This window comes from Danio rerio, chromosome 7, assembly GCF_052040795.2.
Source record: "Danio rerio strain M-AB ecotype USA chromosome 7, GRCz13ab, whole genome shotgun sequence".
In the NCBI taxonomy this organism is placed as follows: Eukaryota; Metazoa; Chordata; class Actinopteri; order Cypriniformes; family Danionidae; genus Danio; species Danio rerio.
In genome coordinates this window covers 25,898,865-25,914,181 of record NC_141027.1, presented here as the reverse complement: position 1 = coordinate 25,914,181, position 15,317 = coordinate 25,898,865, and the positions used below count along the sequence as shown (strand labels likewise).

Below are 15,317 nucleotides of genomic sequence, written 5' to 3'. Positions count from 1 at the left end.
TCCTTCCAATCACTGCATTCAAATCTAGTTTGAAAAAAAGCTAAAATACAGAAAAAGATTTAGTCTTAGTTTAAAAACAGTCAAATAACACTATTATTTAGTGTACTGGGAGTACTGGGATAACAGTTTATAGTGTAGATATAACCACTGATGTTTTTGGTAAAGATTAAAATCATCATCATATAACTTCACGCTCAAAAAGGAAAGTTGTAGGCAGCATCAATTTCATTATTTAACCCATAGGTGATGACAACCAGCCATCAAAAATATGCCACTGAATAATTTTTTAAAAATGACAAGTATAGCAATGACAGATAAAGTTTTATGAGTGAAAAACAGATTAATTTATTAAAAATGAGAGTTAAAACAAATAGAAGTCATACAAGTTATAATGTTAGATTTATACATATAGCGTAAACAGCAACAGTAATAGTAACAGTAAATATTTCATAGTACTGGATATTTTAGCATTTTTTTTCAGTTATCATTTATTCATATTCATATTTTTAAAAATTACAGATTATAAGTCCTGTTAGTTAAAATAAAAAGTTTCTTGCAGTACTTTTTTGTGATAAATGGAAAGCAAATTATATTTGTCTTCTCCCCTTTGGTTGATCAAAAAAATGGTCCGATCTGTGACTAAAACCCATAATGTAATCCAAACCATGAGACTTGTGATTTGTTACACCTCTAATTGTAACTGTCATTACTCTGTCAAATAATTTATAGGGGCGTAATTAATATTCAATGACGTTTTAAAGACATACTCAGCTTGTACCACTGTAGTTAAGGTAAAAAAATGACGTTGTAATGAAATTCATGACATATTTATAATGACTTCATGTTTATGCCAGATATATGACAAGTTTAGTTGTCTTCAAGGCAAATTTTGTCATCTTTGCATTTAAAATGCCATGACTGAGTGAATGACAGTTATTATAAGCATGCATAATACCTAATTTACCATCAAGTTTTATGACAGTCTTATGAACACCCCTTCAAGTAAAGTTTTCAATTAAAGTTTCACCATTTTGACTAAAGTGAAAGTAAACAATTGGGGTCATGGTCATCGTACTGGATCTATGCATTGTGTATGTTTTTATAAGGGATACTTGCTGTCTTTGACTTCTAAAACCTAGTCTAACCAAGATCAAAAACACAAAACTGGGGGGAATTCCAAACTGAACCTCCAATGTAGTAAGTGCTAAGTGTGTATTCTTGCATTTACACTTTCAAGAATTTCACTTTTGTAATCCATAAAACCTCTTTTGTGAACCCTTTTTGTGCCCTCCTATTGGCGAGCTGACAGATCATGGCAACAAATCCGAGGAAACGGTCAAAACTTCCACAAAACAACGCTGCAGGTGCCCACGAACATGTGCCAAACAAGGACAGAGCCAGAAACAAGATGAAAGCCTTTCTCTGATATGATGTGATATGAATCCCCTCCTTCTTCCTGTCCTCTCATATGCTGCTCTGTCCTTTTTTAAAAACTGACTAACAGATGTGTGATATAACTTAAGGTGGACACCGAAGAAAACTCCAAAATAAAGAATATGGAAACAAACAAGCTTTAAAAGCAGAAAGTACGGTGGAAAGGCTCAAAGACAAAAAGTAATAGAAATACTGCATTTAAAAGAGGAGCACATTTTCAAAGCCTCAGAATAACAGCGTCTGAACACCTAGAACTACAGCATTGCATTTTAAGGAAATGAAAGTTTCTCTTACTGAGTCAGTGTTTTTGAAGTAGAGTCTGTAGTTGGTGATGAACACCTTTCCTTTGACTGCAGCATTATAGGGGCAGATGTAGATGATATCTTTATCTGAGGAGTAAAAACAGAATGGGACAAACAATTAATGTTCCCAGCTAGTCCCATAAAATCTGTCTTAAAATGTTTGTGTGAAACCATTAAAAGTGCATTAAAGTGAAATACCCAGGAAATGAATAGTACTTTTGAAAAACGGGTTATGTCAAAAGTGCTGCACACATGCATAGGATGTAAACTTCAATGCTAAAAGACAATGCTATATAATCTGAAGTGTTCCCTCATGGGAGCTGTAAATGCAGACGAGTCAGTGCTTTTCTTTTCTAATTATTTTTATGAATCCATCATCCTCTTGCAAAACATGTACTTAGTTCACAGATCCAGAGAGTTGACCTGTACATGCTTTTGTAACAACATTGTATTTTACAGTACAAGAAGAAGAATTAAGATTTAAAATAAAATAAATTAACACCATTATAACAAAACACCTGATTACAAAACAATAGGTTTGAATTGGATTAAATTATTTAAAAAAAAACTAGACAATCCTTTCAGAGGGAAAAAGAAAAAAGGGGGAGCATTTATAAAATTCCACCTCTTATCTAGCCTGGTTCAGTTATTTTCTTTTAAAAGTTATTTTACTTTTTATTTGGGCTGAGTACAGATTTTAAAGCCGAAAAAGAGCTCTAACACAAATACACCAACAAAATGCTCACATCAAAACTTACATATACATTGGACTTTTATTTGAAATGCAATTTTTAAAAGCAATAATGTTTCAATATTTGTAAATTTGACATATTTTGTTATTAATACATAACCAATTACTACCTCACCTGGCATCTTACTAACACAAATACATTTTTAGTGATTACATCTTTTAAAATTGATTCTTTAATTTGCCTGTCTGGAGCCCCTGACTGTGAGGTTCTGAATTAATAGCTTATCTATCATTATTAGCTAGGCGGTGTATTTTGTTGCAGTGGAAGTCTCCTCAACCCCCATCCGATACTCAATGGATTAAAGACACCTTATTTTTTTGTTAAATTAGAAAAAATTAAATAGTCTTCAAGGTTCAGTGATTGAATTTTCTAACAATTGGTTGCCATTCTTGGAACATGTTAAATCTCTGAAACTTGAAGCAGTTACTATAAAATGTGTGGTTGCCCTTCTTGCACTTTTAGTCTGTACCTTTCAGAAGAGTACTAGTGCTGATATAGCCCAAGCATACAACTCTTTCTTGACATAAAACCACAAGTTTAAAGAACATGCCACCCCCAGCCTATTCAGTTTAATATATTTTTCTTCTTTCAATTTTTTCTTATTTATTGTACTTAAAGAGCCCCTATTGTGGGTTTTTGAATATGAGCTTTTATGCAGTGTGTAACAGTACTAAGTGATTGAAAACATCCAGCTGAGGTTTAAATCTGAAAGTGCTCCGTGTTTAAAGCTATTGATTCTTTAACGAAAAAGTCGACTCAAGTCAAATGAATGAATCGAGTTGGGTTCGGATCTTTTGCTTGAATGCATCGACGTCGATACAGTACATCACCAAATATGAAGTGCCGGTTCTAGTAAAAACGTGAAAGTGCCTTTCCCTTCAGACACTAGCGGAGCGCGGGAGATCACAGGACTGATCATGACATGAAGATGACGATCACTGACAGATGGAGATTCGACTTCGGGCAGTAAAGGGTTAAAGTTAATTTTCACAACAATACTACAATAAAGCTAACGTAGTGCTGTGTTTGTTCCTGTAATTTTTTCTTTTATTTTGATACATTAACCTACGGTGCAATGCAGGATTCGCCGGCCATTTGTTATTAAAGGAAGGAGCAGCAGAGACTGTTATGTATGGGACTTTGACAGGGACTTTATGAGTAACTGTTAACAGGTCATATGGACCAGTTTCTTCTTCCTCCGGATCATAACATGCAAGTGTGATTAAAATTGTTGATATGAGTTAATTGTGTGTTGTATCTATTATAGATCAGTGCTTGTACTGTATCTCTCAGGTTAAATCTTCACATACTGTGTCCAAAATCACATTGAAAACGTGATGCTTCAAGCATTACGGATTTAAATGCGTTGCTGAAATCAATATCTTCTGCTGTTTGTCTTTGCTATGACCCCCATCAGCTGTTCCTCACATGGTAAATTTTCAAAAGTTCAACTTTTGCCACTGTGTGGATTGATACTGAATGTGTGTTGTTGATATTACTTAAGGTTAACATTAAGAGTAGAGAAATATACTGGTGTTTAACAGCATAGCTATGAGTGGTGTGAACCTACACTGGTCTCACAATTCATTTACGATTATCATGCCATCGTTTCGGTTCACCTCGATATCTCGGTGCATTACAGTGACAACGCTTTCCATACATAATTAGATCCTTTCTTCACAACACAAGAATTTTTTAATAGGAAAATCTATAAATATATTCATATTTACATATTATTTGTAATACAATTTTGTCATTTAATAATATGAACTGTACCTTTAATTTGACCTGCTCAAAGAAAACATTCTTTTTGAATGTTTTAAACAAAACTCCACCACATGCACAGAAAACAATATGAACATTTATCGCAAATTAACTAATGTAAATATTATCCCAGTTTGCATTTTGAGCACTATTAAGCAAGATCTTACACTCCTATGATTGGTCTTTGTCACCCACTCAACAGAAAGGGCTGCGATTGGCTTTAGAAATGAAAGCTCTGTTCAGAGAACTACAGCCGCAGTTACAGTCTATATGCGCATAATATGCTCTTATCACAGGTAATCCGTAGAAGACACAGTGGAGAAAACTTGCACAACAGGCACGCTCGTGTCTGGATCCACAAGTATCGCTTTAACAGCCAAGAGGAGAGGAAAAGTTACCTCACAAACACACTAGAGAGTCAAATGTCCAAACTGAGAGAGAGGCAGAGATGGAGTTTTACAGCATTTCTCTCTAGTAGTGATAAAGTGGCTTGTGTGCTGTGCCTTCTTCAATGTCAAAAAAAGACTTCCCAGCAAACGGACAAGCAGTTGAACTGTGCATAATTATCTACCTTTTAAGTAGTAGGAGCGTTTTATTTTCTCGCCCTCACCTCCTTCGCCCTAGTTATTAACTGCGGCATCGTGTATAGGAGATAAATGACATTAGTACGTAATAACCAGTTATGATCCATTACTGAACCAATATCGAATTGTCCGCATCTGCATCGCGGTGCACTGAAGAAACAATTCATTTTGACACCCCAATTGCTATATTGCTTTCCCGCATTGGGCTCTCACATACTCTGTGTGCTATTTTATAGCCGTGGTGGGCATTTCTCTCTGTCTTGCGCTAAACTCAGTTGACCATTCACAACAGACTGAATCATAGAACCAATCAGCACAGATAAGCATTGCGCTGAGGGGTTTGGGAACAATGAATCGCTGAACAAATCATATGGGAGTCGTTGGGATAATTAGGTAAATAAGTGCACATGAAAGTGTTTTTTGACCTTGCATGCATATTAACCTGTTGTTGGAGACCCCCACAGCCAAAACATGACCTTTTATAATGCAAAATAGGGGCTCTTTAATACACCATGCTGCCAACCTCAACTTTCGATACTGACCTGTTTATATGCTTAAGTTGTAAAATAAATGCACATCATTTATAATTTATGCACATCAAATGCTGTGTGTTGCACAATATGAGGGTTATAGTGTGATTTCTTACTTTTTTTTTATCATTTTTGCACTGTTATATATATTTATTTTTATATTTGTACTGTTATTTTCTCTTTTGCATTTGTTTGTTAATCATCACAAAAATCTCATTTAAACTTAAATAAGAAATACTAGGACTAGCAAGTTATCTGAACATTTCAAAGCCCTTTTGAAAATATGCAAAGATTACCCAAAGGCTTATAGAGATATCAGATTCATTCCTATACAATAGATCCATTCTTATTAAGCAAGAGCCCAGAAAGCAAACACACATGCTGTTACTCACCGATCACTCTCTCTTCTCCCGGCAGCAGCGTAACATCTGCCAGCGGCTCCATCTTCAGGCTCTCTCTGGACGCCTGTCAACACACGCAGGAACATTGGGTTGACACGGCTGCATCCCTCTCACATACACAAACGCTTGCATGTCAGGATGATCAAACTGCTTCTTTAATACACTACAGATCTGTGTGACATGTAAAAATGAAAAATAGAACTGCTGAGAGGAAAAAAAAACTGATCAGAGAGGGACGGGAGAAAAAGGAAGAGGAAGTAGTGAAGAGAGAGAAAATAGAGAGTAAGAGGAGACTGTCCTTTTCACCCTCTGTCTTTGAGCACCAGTCTGATGCCCTGTGTGTGTGTGTGTGTGTGTGTGTGATCAGGGATACAGATTGTCTTTCCCTCGGCTATTTTCCTGCTGCCAGTTGAAGGTTAGTGAACTGGAATGCAAGCTAAAAGTGCTATTCTCTGCGTGTAGCCATTTATTCTGTCGTCCTTTTGCTGCTGCTCAGTGTTTTGCACGTCGCAACCCTGTGGCTAGATTGAAGCAAGGGCTTCTGGGTAATGCTCTAGAGATGACAAATGGACCAGTATGTGGTGATCCTAGTTGGGGAAACTTACCTGGCTGACAGAAATAAGAGGGAGTGGAGTAAACAGCAGAGGACAGACGAGAAAAGGGGGAGAAATAAAAACTGGCCAGGAGTAAGAGGATTAAAGGAGACACGGTTAAAGACCTCTTAAAGGCACAGGGACTATTTTTGTGGCAGTAGTCTACAATTGTACAGTATTCTGTTTCGGGGTATTAAGCTGGGCAGGGAGGGGGAAAGACAGGAAGAAAGGAAGGAAGGAAGGAAGGAAGCAAGGAAGAAAGAAGGAAGGAAGGAGGGAAGTAAGAAAGAAAATGAAGGGGAAAAGAAAGAAAGAAAGAAAGAAAGAAAATGAGAGAAAAATAAAATAGTTAGAAAGAAAGAAAGAAAGAAAGAATGAAAGAAAGAAAGTAAGAAAGAAAGAAAGAAAGAAAGAAAGAAAGAAAGAAAGAAAGAAAGAAAGAAAGAAAGAAAGAAAGAAAGAAAGAAAGAAAGAAAGAAAGAAAATGAGAGAAAAATAAAATAGTTAGAAAGAAAGAAAGAAAGAAAGAAAGAATGAAAGAAAGAAAGAAAGAAAGAAAGAAAGAAAGAAAGAAAGAAAGAAAGAAAGAAAGAAAGAGAGGATGGAAAGAAAATGAGAGGAAACTAAAGTAGTAAGAAATAATAACAGAAAGAAAGAAAGAAAGAAAGAAAGAAAGAAAGAAAGAAAGAAAGAAAGAAAAAGGATAAGCCAGACAAACAGTGGCAATCACAGAGACAGATGGGTGGCAAAATCTCTCTGGTTCTCCTTGGGGACCCTGGGAAAATGGAGATTCAGGTTCTTCTGCTTATCACCTGCCAGGTGTTACAGCTCCACTAACATATGTATGGAACAGCAGACTCCTGGCTCAAGCCCCAGTGATGTGCCAACTCTCTGTCTGCCTGTAATCCCCTCTGCCCAGAGAGGTTACATGTGCCAAGCCAGACACTGCATATGTACACGTTTATGTAGCCTTTTTTTTTTTTTTTTTTTTGAGAAAAAGGTTTGTATGGTTTGGTTTTCTGAGCAGAAAATAATTAAAAATATTTTCACACTGATTTACAGAAGACTGTCATTCAGTGTCATAAAGTGTCTTAAAATGATACCAGACATATTTAGAACAAAAATCATTTGATGACATGTTAAAAGGCTACATTTAGATCTCAGTGCAGTTGCAAAATACAAAGCAATTGTCCTTTAAAATCTTTATACTTTGCCAGTTGCCACTATCCTTTAAACTGCTAGCTTTTAAACATTGTCAGTAATATTTTTTATCACTTAAAATATGATAACAGTTTGCATAATCACTTATTCTTTGTATAATGTACAAATCACTTATATAATCACTTATTCTAATCACATTCATTTTTATCATCTAAAATATAATAACAGTTTTAAATATCACTTTAATAAGTACTTTATTATTAAATCACTTTAATAATTGTCAAAAAAAGTTTTTTTTTCATAAATAATTCTGTTAAGCTTAACATTGTTTCACTGATATTTCATTTCATCTGACACATCAGACACTTCACTTGCATCTGTTATTTTCCTATTCATACACTGTAATAAACCACTTTTATAAACATCATTAGATGCAAAAATCAAATTGAGACGTCTCATTTTTACCCATCCTATAATAAACACTAAAAACAATACTTTATTTATCCTAAAAAGATTTTTGGAGTGTGACAAATTATTTTACTAAAATTGCAACACTTAACCCCCTAGGGCTTAGCGGCCATATGTGTGGACAGCACATTTCAGGTTTTACGTCTTATATTTTATATATTGTTACAGACATCCAGTGTCATCCTGCAACTGTTTAGCAGCATATGAAATGTCCCAAATACTAAATTAACTGTCCAAAAAGGCCAAAAAAATGTCGTTTTTACTGATAGTCAAAACATGTCCATAATATACAAAAATATGTGTGTATGTGTTATTAATGCATTAAAAAACAATCAGGAAAAAACTGCTGTGTTACACAAAGGTGACTTTATTGTGTTTTGTGGAAATTCGGATCTTGAATCCACATATATGGACATAATTTTTCTCTAAAAGTACATCATATCAAAAGATAGTAAACAAAAGATGATGGTTTTATTCTAATTAGGTTCCAGTAAGCCCAAAAAGCAAAGAGAAATAAAAAATCCATGTAAAAAAACAACAACTTGGGCCTTAAGAGGTTAAAGGGAACCTCTCCAATGCAGTTTAGCAGTTAAACGAGTGCCATAAATAAAGTAGCATATGAACGCTATCAATAATAGTCTCTTCTATATCATCTATATAGCTGCTTAACACTATAGGAAAGAAGAGCAAAGGGCACCTCTATTGATACCAGTGAAGTGCATTATTTATTCATGCAGAAAACGAAAGTCTAACCCTACTACAACAGCGTTGCACACTTACAGGATAATGTAGTTTGTAAAGCTAAGGGGGGGAAATGACAGTTGAGTTAGAGTGGACGGACATGAGATGAGGACAGCACGGTTAGGCCTCTGCATGCAGACTTCACTCACGTTTTGGCTGGAGCTGTTCCCAAGAGGACTGGAGTTATAAGGTGCTATAGGAGCCGAGGCCATCACTGCGTTTACTGCCAAAAACACAAGAAACAAACAAGTCATTTATCTCTGCCTAACAATAAGATTTTTTTTCTCTCTCTGCAGGTTAATTTGTAGATTTAAGGATGATTGTTGTCTATTCTTCCGCAGCATTTACCATAAAGTTAAGATGACAGAAATGAATATACAACTCTATTTTACATAACTACAGTCGTCAACATTTCAAAATAGCCCTAAGACAAGAATGGGTGTTGATTAGGGCTGCACGATTTGGAGAAAAAAAATGTAATTGCGATTTATCTGATCAAAATTGCAACTCTTGATTTAAAAAGTGACTTACTAGCATGTCATAAAAGAGCTATAGGTTTGATGTGGTAGTTTTAACAGCACCAAAGAAAAACCAAGCACAATCACAAAGTACGCTACACAATGCTACTATTTAAAAAAAAAAAACCCTCTTAAACATGTTGTCAGTTGTCACAATAATTAAATATCTACAGAATTTTACATTTAATTAAATTAATTATGTATAATATCTTATATATAACAATATATAAAACATTTAAAACTTTTACATTTGGATAGTGTTGTATTTTCCACATTGTTCAGGATAATGTGCATATGACCTGTTAGAACTTTCAAAAACTATATACTAGCTTGTTGTTTGATAGCATGTTGAAATAATCACAGCTTTTGCGATTTGAAAAAAAGCACCCTTTCAAATCACAATTTCGGTTTAAAAATAATTGACCATGCAGGCATAGTGTTGATCAATAGTTTTAGGACAACTTTGATAAAAGGTTTTGATCCACTTCAAATGTTGACAACTGTATATTTTAAAATAAATAAATAATTTAAATAACACCTTTAAAAGAAGCATCTCAAAATGCTTTAATACAAACAATGTAAAAAGTACAAAAGTAAAAGATACATACAAGGATACATGCATAAAAAAATTGACAAAAAGCAATGATTATAAAAACAAAGACATATTTAAAATCGCATTTTCAAAAAAAAAAAAAAAAAAACATTAAGGACTCTGAAAATAAACATCTACACCACAGTTTAAAACAGGGAATATTATTTAAAGTTGCATTTATTTGGTCAGAAATACTGTAATATCTCTTTAAATATTTCTAAAAATTGTGTTTATTCCTTTGTTATTAAAGCTGAATTTCCAGCAGCCCTTACAGTGCTCAGTCAGTGCCACATGATGCATAAGAAATCAGTCTAATATGCTGACTCAGGAAAGGTTTCTTGCTAGTATAAATGTTAAAATACAGTTATGGCTTTATTATTTTTAAAGACTCTTTGATGGAAATTAAATGAAAAAGAAAGGAACCTTTAAAAATCTTTTGTTACTTTATTGATTTCTTGACTGCTGCTTTTAATTACTTTAATGCATCATTGATGACTAAACAATCTGATTTCATTCTTGCAATAGCAGAAGCCAATGAATAACCTCAGCATTTAGATAAGAATTTACACACACATATTTGCAATACAACTAATGTTTAAGCCTGCAGGGCATAAAAACAAAGTTCATGATCAAAGAGCAGGTACACAAAATAATATGCATGACATCTTATAGAAATAATAGGACACGCAGCAAAGAAAGTGTAGAAGGAAGGAGAACATGGTTTGACTGTAATGCTGTTAATGTGCAAACCTGGGTCTTTAAAGCTCTGACTAAACAAATGCTGCTATTCTCAAGAAGTACAGTTGCTGTTTCCACAGTCATCTATATATAAATAGATTTATAGCATAAACCACCACAGATGCTAGTTGAACTGAAGCGAGAAAAAAATATTAAACAGTGTGTGCATACTGTGCAATGACATCCGCAAAACGAGCTATTAATTCTCCAGAGCTGTGAAATGTAATACACATCCTGTCAAGCGATGCGTTGTGAGAGAAAAAAGCTTATGGGAATTTACCTGATTTGGATTTTTGAGCATTATATTACTTTAATTAGTGCTGCATGAAATTGGAAAAAGCTGACATTGCAATATTTTGTATTTCTGCGATATGAATATAATTTCACAATAAGGCAAGGCAAGTTTATTTATATAGCACATTTTATACACAGTGGCAATTCAAAGTGCTTTACATAAACAAGAATAAAAGAAACAAGTCAAATAAAAATAAAAACGAATAATAAAAATGAGTAAAAAAAAAGAAAAAAACATAAAACAGATAAAATGTGATATAAAAGAATGAAGAAGAAGAGAAAAACATAATAGTGCAATAAGAATAAAGTAACTGTTTTCGATGAATTCATAATTTTACATTGATTGTGATGACTTTGTAGGTGAGCGCATCTACAAAGTTTCCAAAATATATATATATATATATATATATATATATATATATATATATATATATATATATATATATATATATATATATATACAGTTGAAGTCAGTATTATTAGCCCCCTTTTGATTTTTTTTTTCTTTTGTAAATATTTCACAAATGATGTTTAACAGAGCAAGGAAATTCACAGTGTGTCTGATAATATTTTTTCTTCTGGGGAAAGTCTTATTTGTTTTATTTCGGCAAGAAAAAAAGCAGTTTAAAATTTATTTAAAGCCATTTTTGGGACAAAATTATCAGCCCCTTTAAGTTATTTTTTTTTTCGAAAGCGTAAAGAACAAACCATCGTTATACAATAACTTGCCTAATTACCCTAACTTGCCTAGTTAAGCTAATTAACCTAGTTAAGCCTTTAAATGTCACTTTAAGCTGTATAGAAGTGTCTTAAAAAATATCAAGTAAAATATTATTTACTCTCATCATGGCAAAGATAAAATAAATCAGTTATTAGAAATAAGTTTTTAAAACTATTATGCTTAGAAACGTGCTGAAACAATCTTCCCTCCATTAAACAGAAATTAGGGAAAAAAATAAACAGGGGCGCTAATAAGTCAGGGGGGCTAATAATTCTGACTTCAACTGTATATATATATATATATATATATATATATATATATATATATATATATATATATATATATATATATATATAAAACATAATGAAAAATTAAAGCACAGATGAAAACAACAGAACAAAGATAAGAATTAAACAAACAGTGCTTTATGACTTGATCTAACTATATTAAGGCAAATAAATTCAATGATCAAATCTGGAATAACACTGTATAGTCTTCATTTGATAAATAGTTAATTAATCTTTGTTAAAGCGGCAAACTTTATCTTTTCTTGTTCTCAAATGGTTAAAATTTGCTGTAAATCTTACAGCTGCAAGCCTTAAAAAATACATTCGAGTAAAAATCTTTCACACTAACAGATTATAATGGAAATTCAAAATTCACAATGACTCCACAAATCATGTGTACTGAACCGAGACTTTTAGTTAATTATAATGCCAACTCAACATTGCACATCCTGCGATGTGACTACTGCAGATGCACACTAGGGCTGCATTAGGGCTGTGCGATTAACCGAAATCGAATCGCAATTTGAAACATTGAAATTAGTTAATCGCAAAGAGGCTGTGATATGAAATACTGTGATAATCTCTGTGATAGTTAAGAGTGAGCACACTTTTGTTCTGCTCAATCAGAATTGCACAACCGAAAGAAACACCCACAAAAACACCCCCAAAAATACAGGAAAAGGACATACGTCCTGGACAACGTGCTTCAGAAGCATTAATAGACAAATAAATATAAAAAAACAGGACATCTGTAATTTGGGAATATCTTGGGTTTCAAAGTCAAAGACACCAAACAAAAACAGGTAATTTTTAGGAGCTGTCACAGAATTGTTGCCATGGCTTACAGATTATTAGGCTGAAGCTTGACTACAACATTAAATTGCTAATAAAATCGCAATACCTGTCAGAAAAATCGCAATTAGTTATTTTGCCCAAATCGCACAGCCATATGCTGCACAATATTGGAAAAATCAACATTGCGATTTTTTTTTATTTTGCAATATGAATACAATTTCACCAGATAACTTGCATATCTCTATTAGGAAAGAATTTATAATGTTAAATTGATTGGGATGATTCTGCAGTGTGAGTGCATCTCCATAAAATTTGATAAACAATCTATAAACTTTTTAGGGTCCCCTGACACATTTTCGATGTGATCTGTGTTATTTGCAGAGCATTTGTGTATTTGCATGTATTGAGTAATTTTATGCAAAACTATAAACACAATTAAGAAAAAAACACAATTAAGAAAAAGTGTTTATTGCGTTTTTCCGAGTCTGACAGTATTCAAGTAAGTACAGAATCTGAATGATGAAGTTAAAAATAATTCAATAAAATTAATCGTTGGTAAAGTTACAAATGGTACAATTTATTATGGCTGAGTGCTTTAAGATCATTATACAATCACAGCTCACAGGCATCAAAAACACATGCAAATGAAAAGTTATAATTCTATTGCAAATGATCACATTGCCATATTAATGCAAAACCTTATATTGTGCAGCCCTAATGCACACATTTCGATATCAATATCAATATATATATATCAATATATATCAATATATATATATATATATATATATATATATATATATATATATATATATATATATATATATATATATAGTGCAGCTCTAACTGTAATATGATTGTTTGCACAATGACTATTGTAACTGACCATATATTGTATGAAGTTATAATATATTAATGTAAATTAAATGACATGAACTTTTAAATAAAAAATAAAGGCAGCGCACATAACAAAATATGTCAGCACACATAAACATCCGGACCTGACAGATGAGGTCATTGCTAAATTTACACATCTGTAATGAAATCCACAACAAATTAAGATCTCATAGTCACAGGTTTAGAAAATATGAAGCTCTGAGGTGCAAACGGACACCTGAGACCATGTAAAAAACATGAGGTTAGCGGTTAGAGATAGCCATGCAAATAATTACAGCACCAGTTTATTTGTGTGTAAGAGAGAGAGAGAGAGAGAGAGTGAGAGTTATTTATAATGAAGACAGGACTTCGGCTCTGAAAATACAAGGCTCATTTACAGCCTTCATTTCCGATGTTACAACTCTACCCGTTGTTCATTATACAGTACACAACACAAAACCTACGGCTACTAAGAACGTAAACCTTGATTAGCTTGTAAAGAAAATGACTTTTTACATAAGAGAATAATGAAAACCACCAATACAGGGCAGTCTCACTTAACTTACTGAGCTTTTATAGGTGGGTACAGCTTTTCTAAGTTGGTACACATTGGTTTATTTTTAAATAGTGACAACTTGTGACAGTCCTTATATTGTTTACCATGATACTTTGCATATTCTGTCTGTAATCGCATGCAAGTAAGACTTTAAAACAAGCATAGCTCAATTTAATTGACTGTGCACAATGTGGTAGTTTGGCTTGTGCTTGCCTGTTAATACAATTTCCCCATTTGCAATTAGCAAAGAATAGTTCTCTGAAATGATTCAATTAAAGGGTCAGTGAGAATATAAAACCAACTTTACACTTAAATCTTTCACACTGAGGCTTTAAATACCCGGATCACCCACAATAAAAGCAGCTACACACTTTCACTAACTTGTGTGGTGATGTGATGGAAAATAAGGATGAGCATTCATTTGGCCCATATGTATGCATATCCACTCCCGTTCATAGGGTCAAACAATGACAGCTAAGCACATAGGCATCGAAACAAGCTAAATAGTGTACTTTTACAACTTCCAGCGCCTTCGTGTGAGCTCTAACAGTGTGAATGTATTCCAGCATAGGACTATGACCAGGAAATGCTCGGGCCTACCTTTACGACAGCTCTCAAGTGCCGCATTTAGCCTGGAGTTTTCTCTAAGCAGGCGTAAATGGAAGCCAGACCCTCGTCGAAAAGTCATAACGTGCGAGCCGAACAAACTTTAGCTTGCAAACGTGTTTAACTTACCCAGAAACTGCAATTCTCCGTTCCTCAGATCGCCAGTCTGTTTTGCACCGCCGCAGGAAGCGCTCAGCCTGAGTCACGTGACAGCGGTCACGGCGCCCATTGGCTACTTGTCAAATCGTGGAGTGCAAGGAATTTAGGGAGTTGTATTTTTAATGAGGATGGTAAAAGAAGAGGATACATGCCGTCAAAACATGCCGTCAAACTGTTCGGATTTGGCGATTTGGTCATAAATGAAGAAACTGTGTTAAAATATTCTGTAATACTGATACTTTCAGTTACACAAAATTAAATAGAAGGTAAGTAACATCGTTTGTCTCTGTAAAGTTTAAATTAATATTATAAAATGAATTATTATAAATAAAATAAAAATACAAAAATAATATAAATAGTAAATAATATTATAGTATAAAAGTGGATATTATTGGCCTATAATTAATAACTAGCTTGTAATATTACATATTATGATCACTGATAT

General features: G+C 33.6%; 1 protein-coding gene and 1 long non-coding RNA gene across 3 annotated transcripts in view; one reads left to right on the top strand and one right to left on the bottom strand.

The window, feature by feature from the left end:
* mtm1 (myotubularin 1) overlaps positions 1 to 14,921 on the bottom strand; it is a 31,210-nt gene extending 16,289 nt beyond the window's left edge. The window contains 4 exon segments of one of the 2 annotated variants that reach the window (NM_001365554.1): positions 1,729 to 1,823; positions 5,759 to 5,831; positions 8,880 to 8,953; positions 14,843 to 14,921. In NM_001365554.1, the coding sequence (NP_001352483.1) occupies positions 1,729 to 1,823; positions 5,759 to 5,831; positions 8,880 to 8,942 (231 nt within the window). In that variant the 5' untranslated portion in view covers positions 8,943 to 8,953; positions 14,843 to 14,921. 2 annotated transcript variants of the gene reach the window in all.
* LOC147843122 (uncharacterized) lies at positions 5,492 to 7,342 on the top strand. The gene is made up of 2 exons (XR_015495710.1): positions 5,492 to 6,748; positions 7,025 to 7,342. It is a non-coding gene; the product is annotated as an uncharacterized LOC147843122 (long non-coding RNA).
* Positions 14,922 to 15,317: the final 396 nt, after the last annotated feature.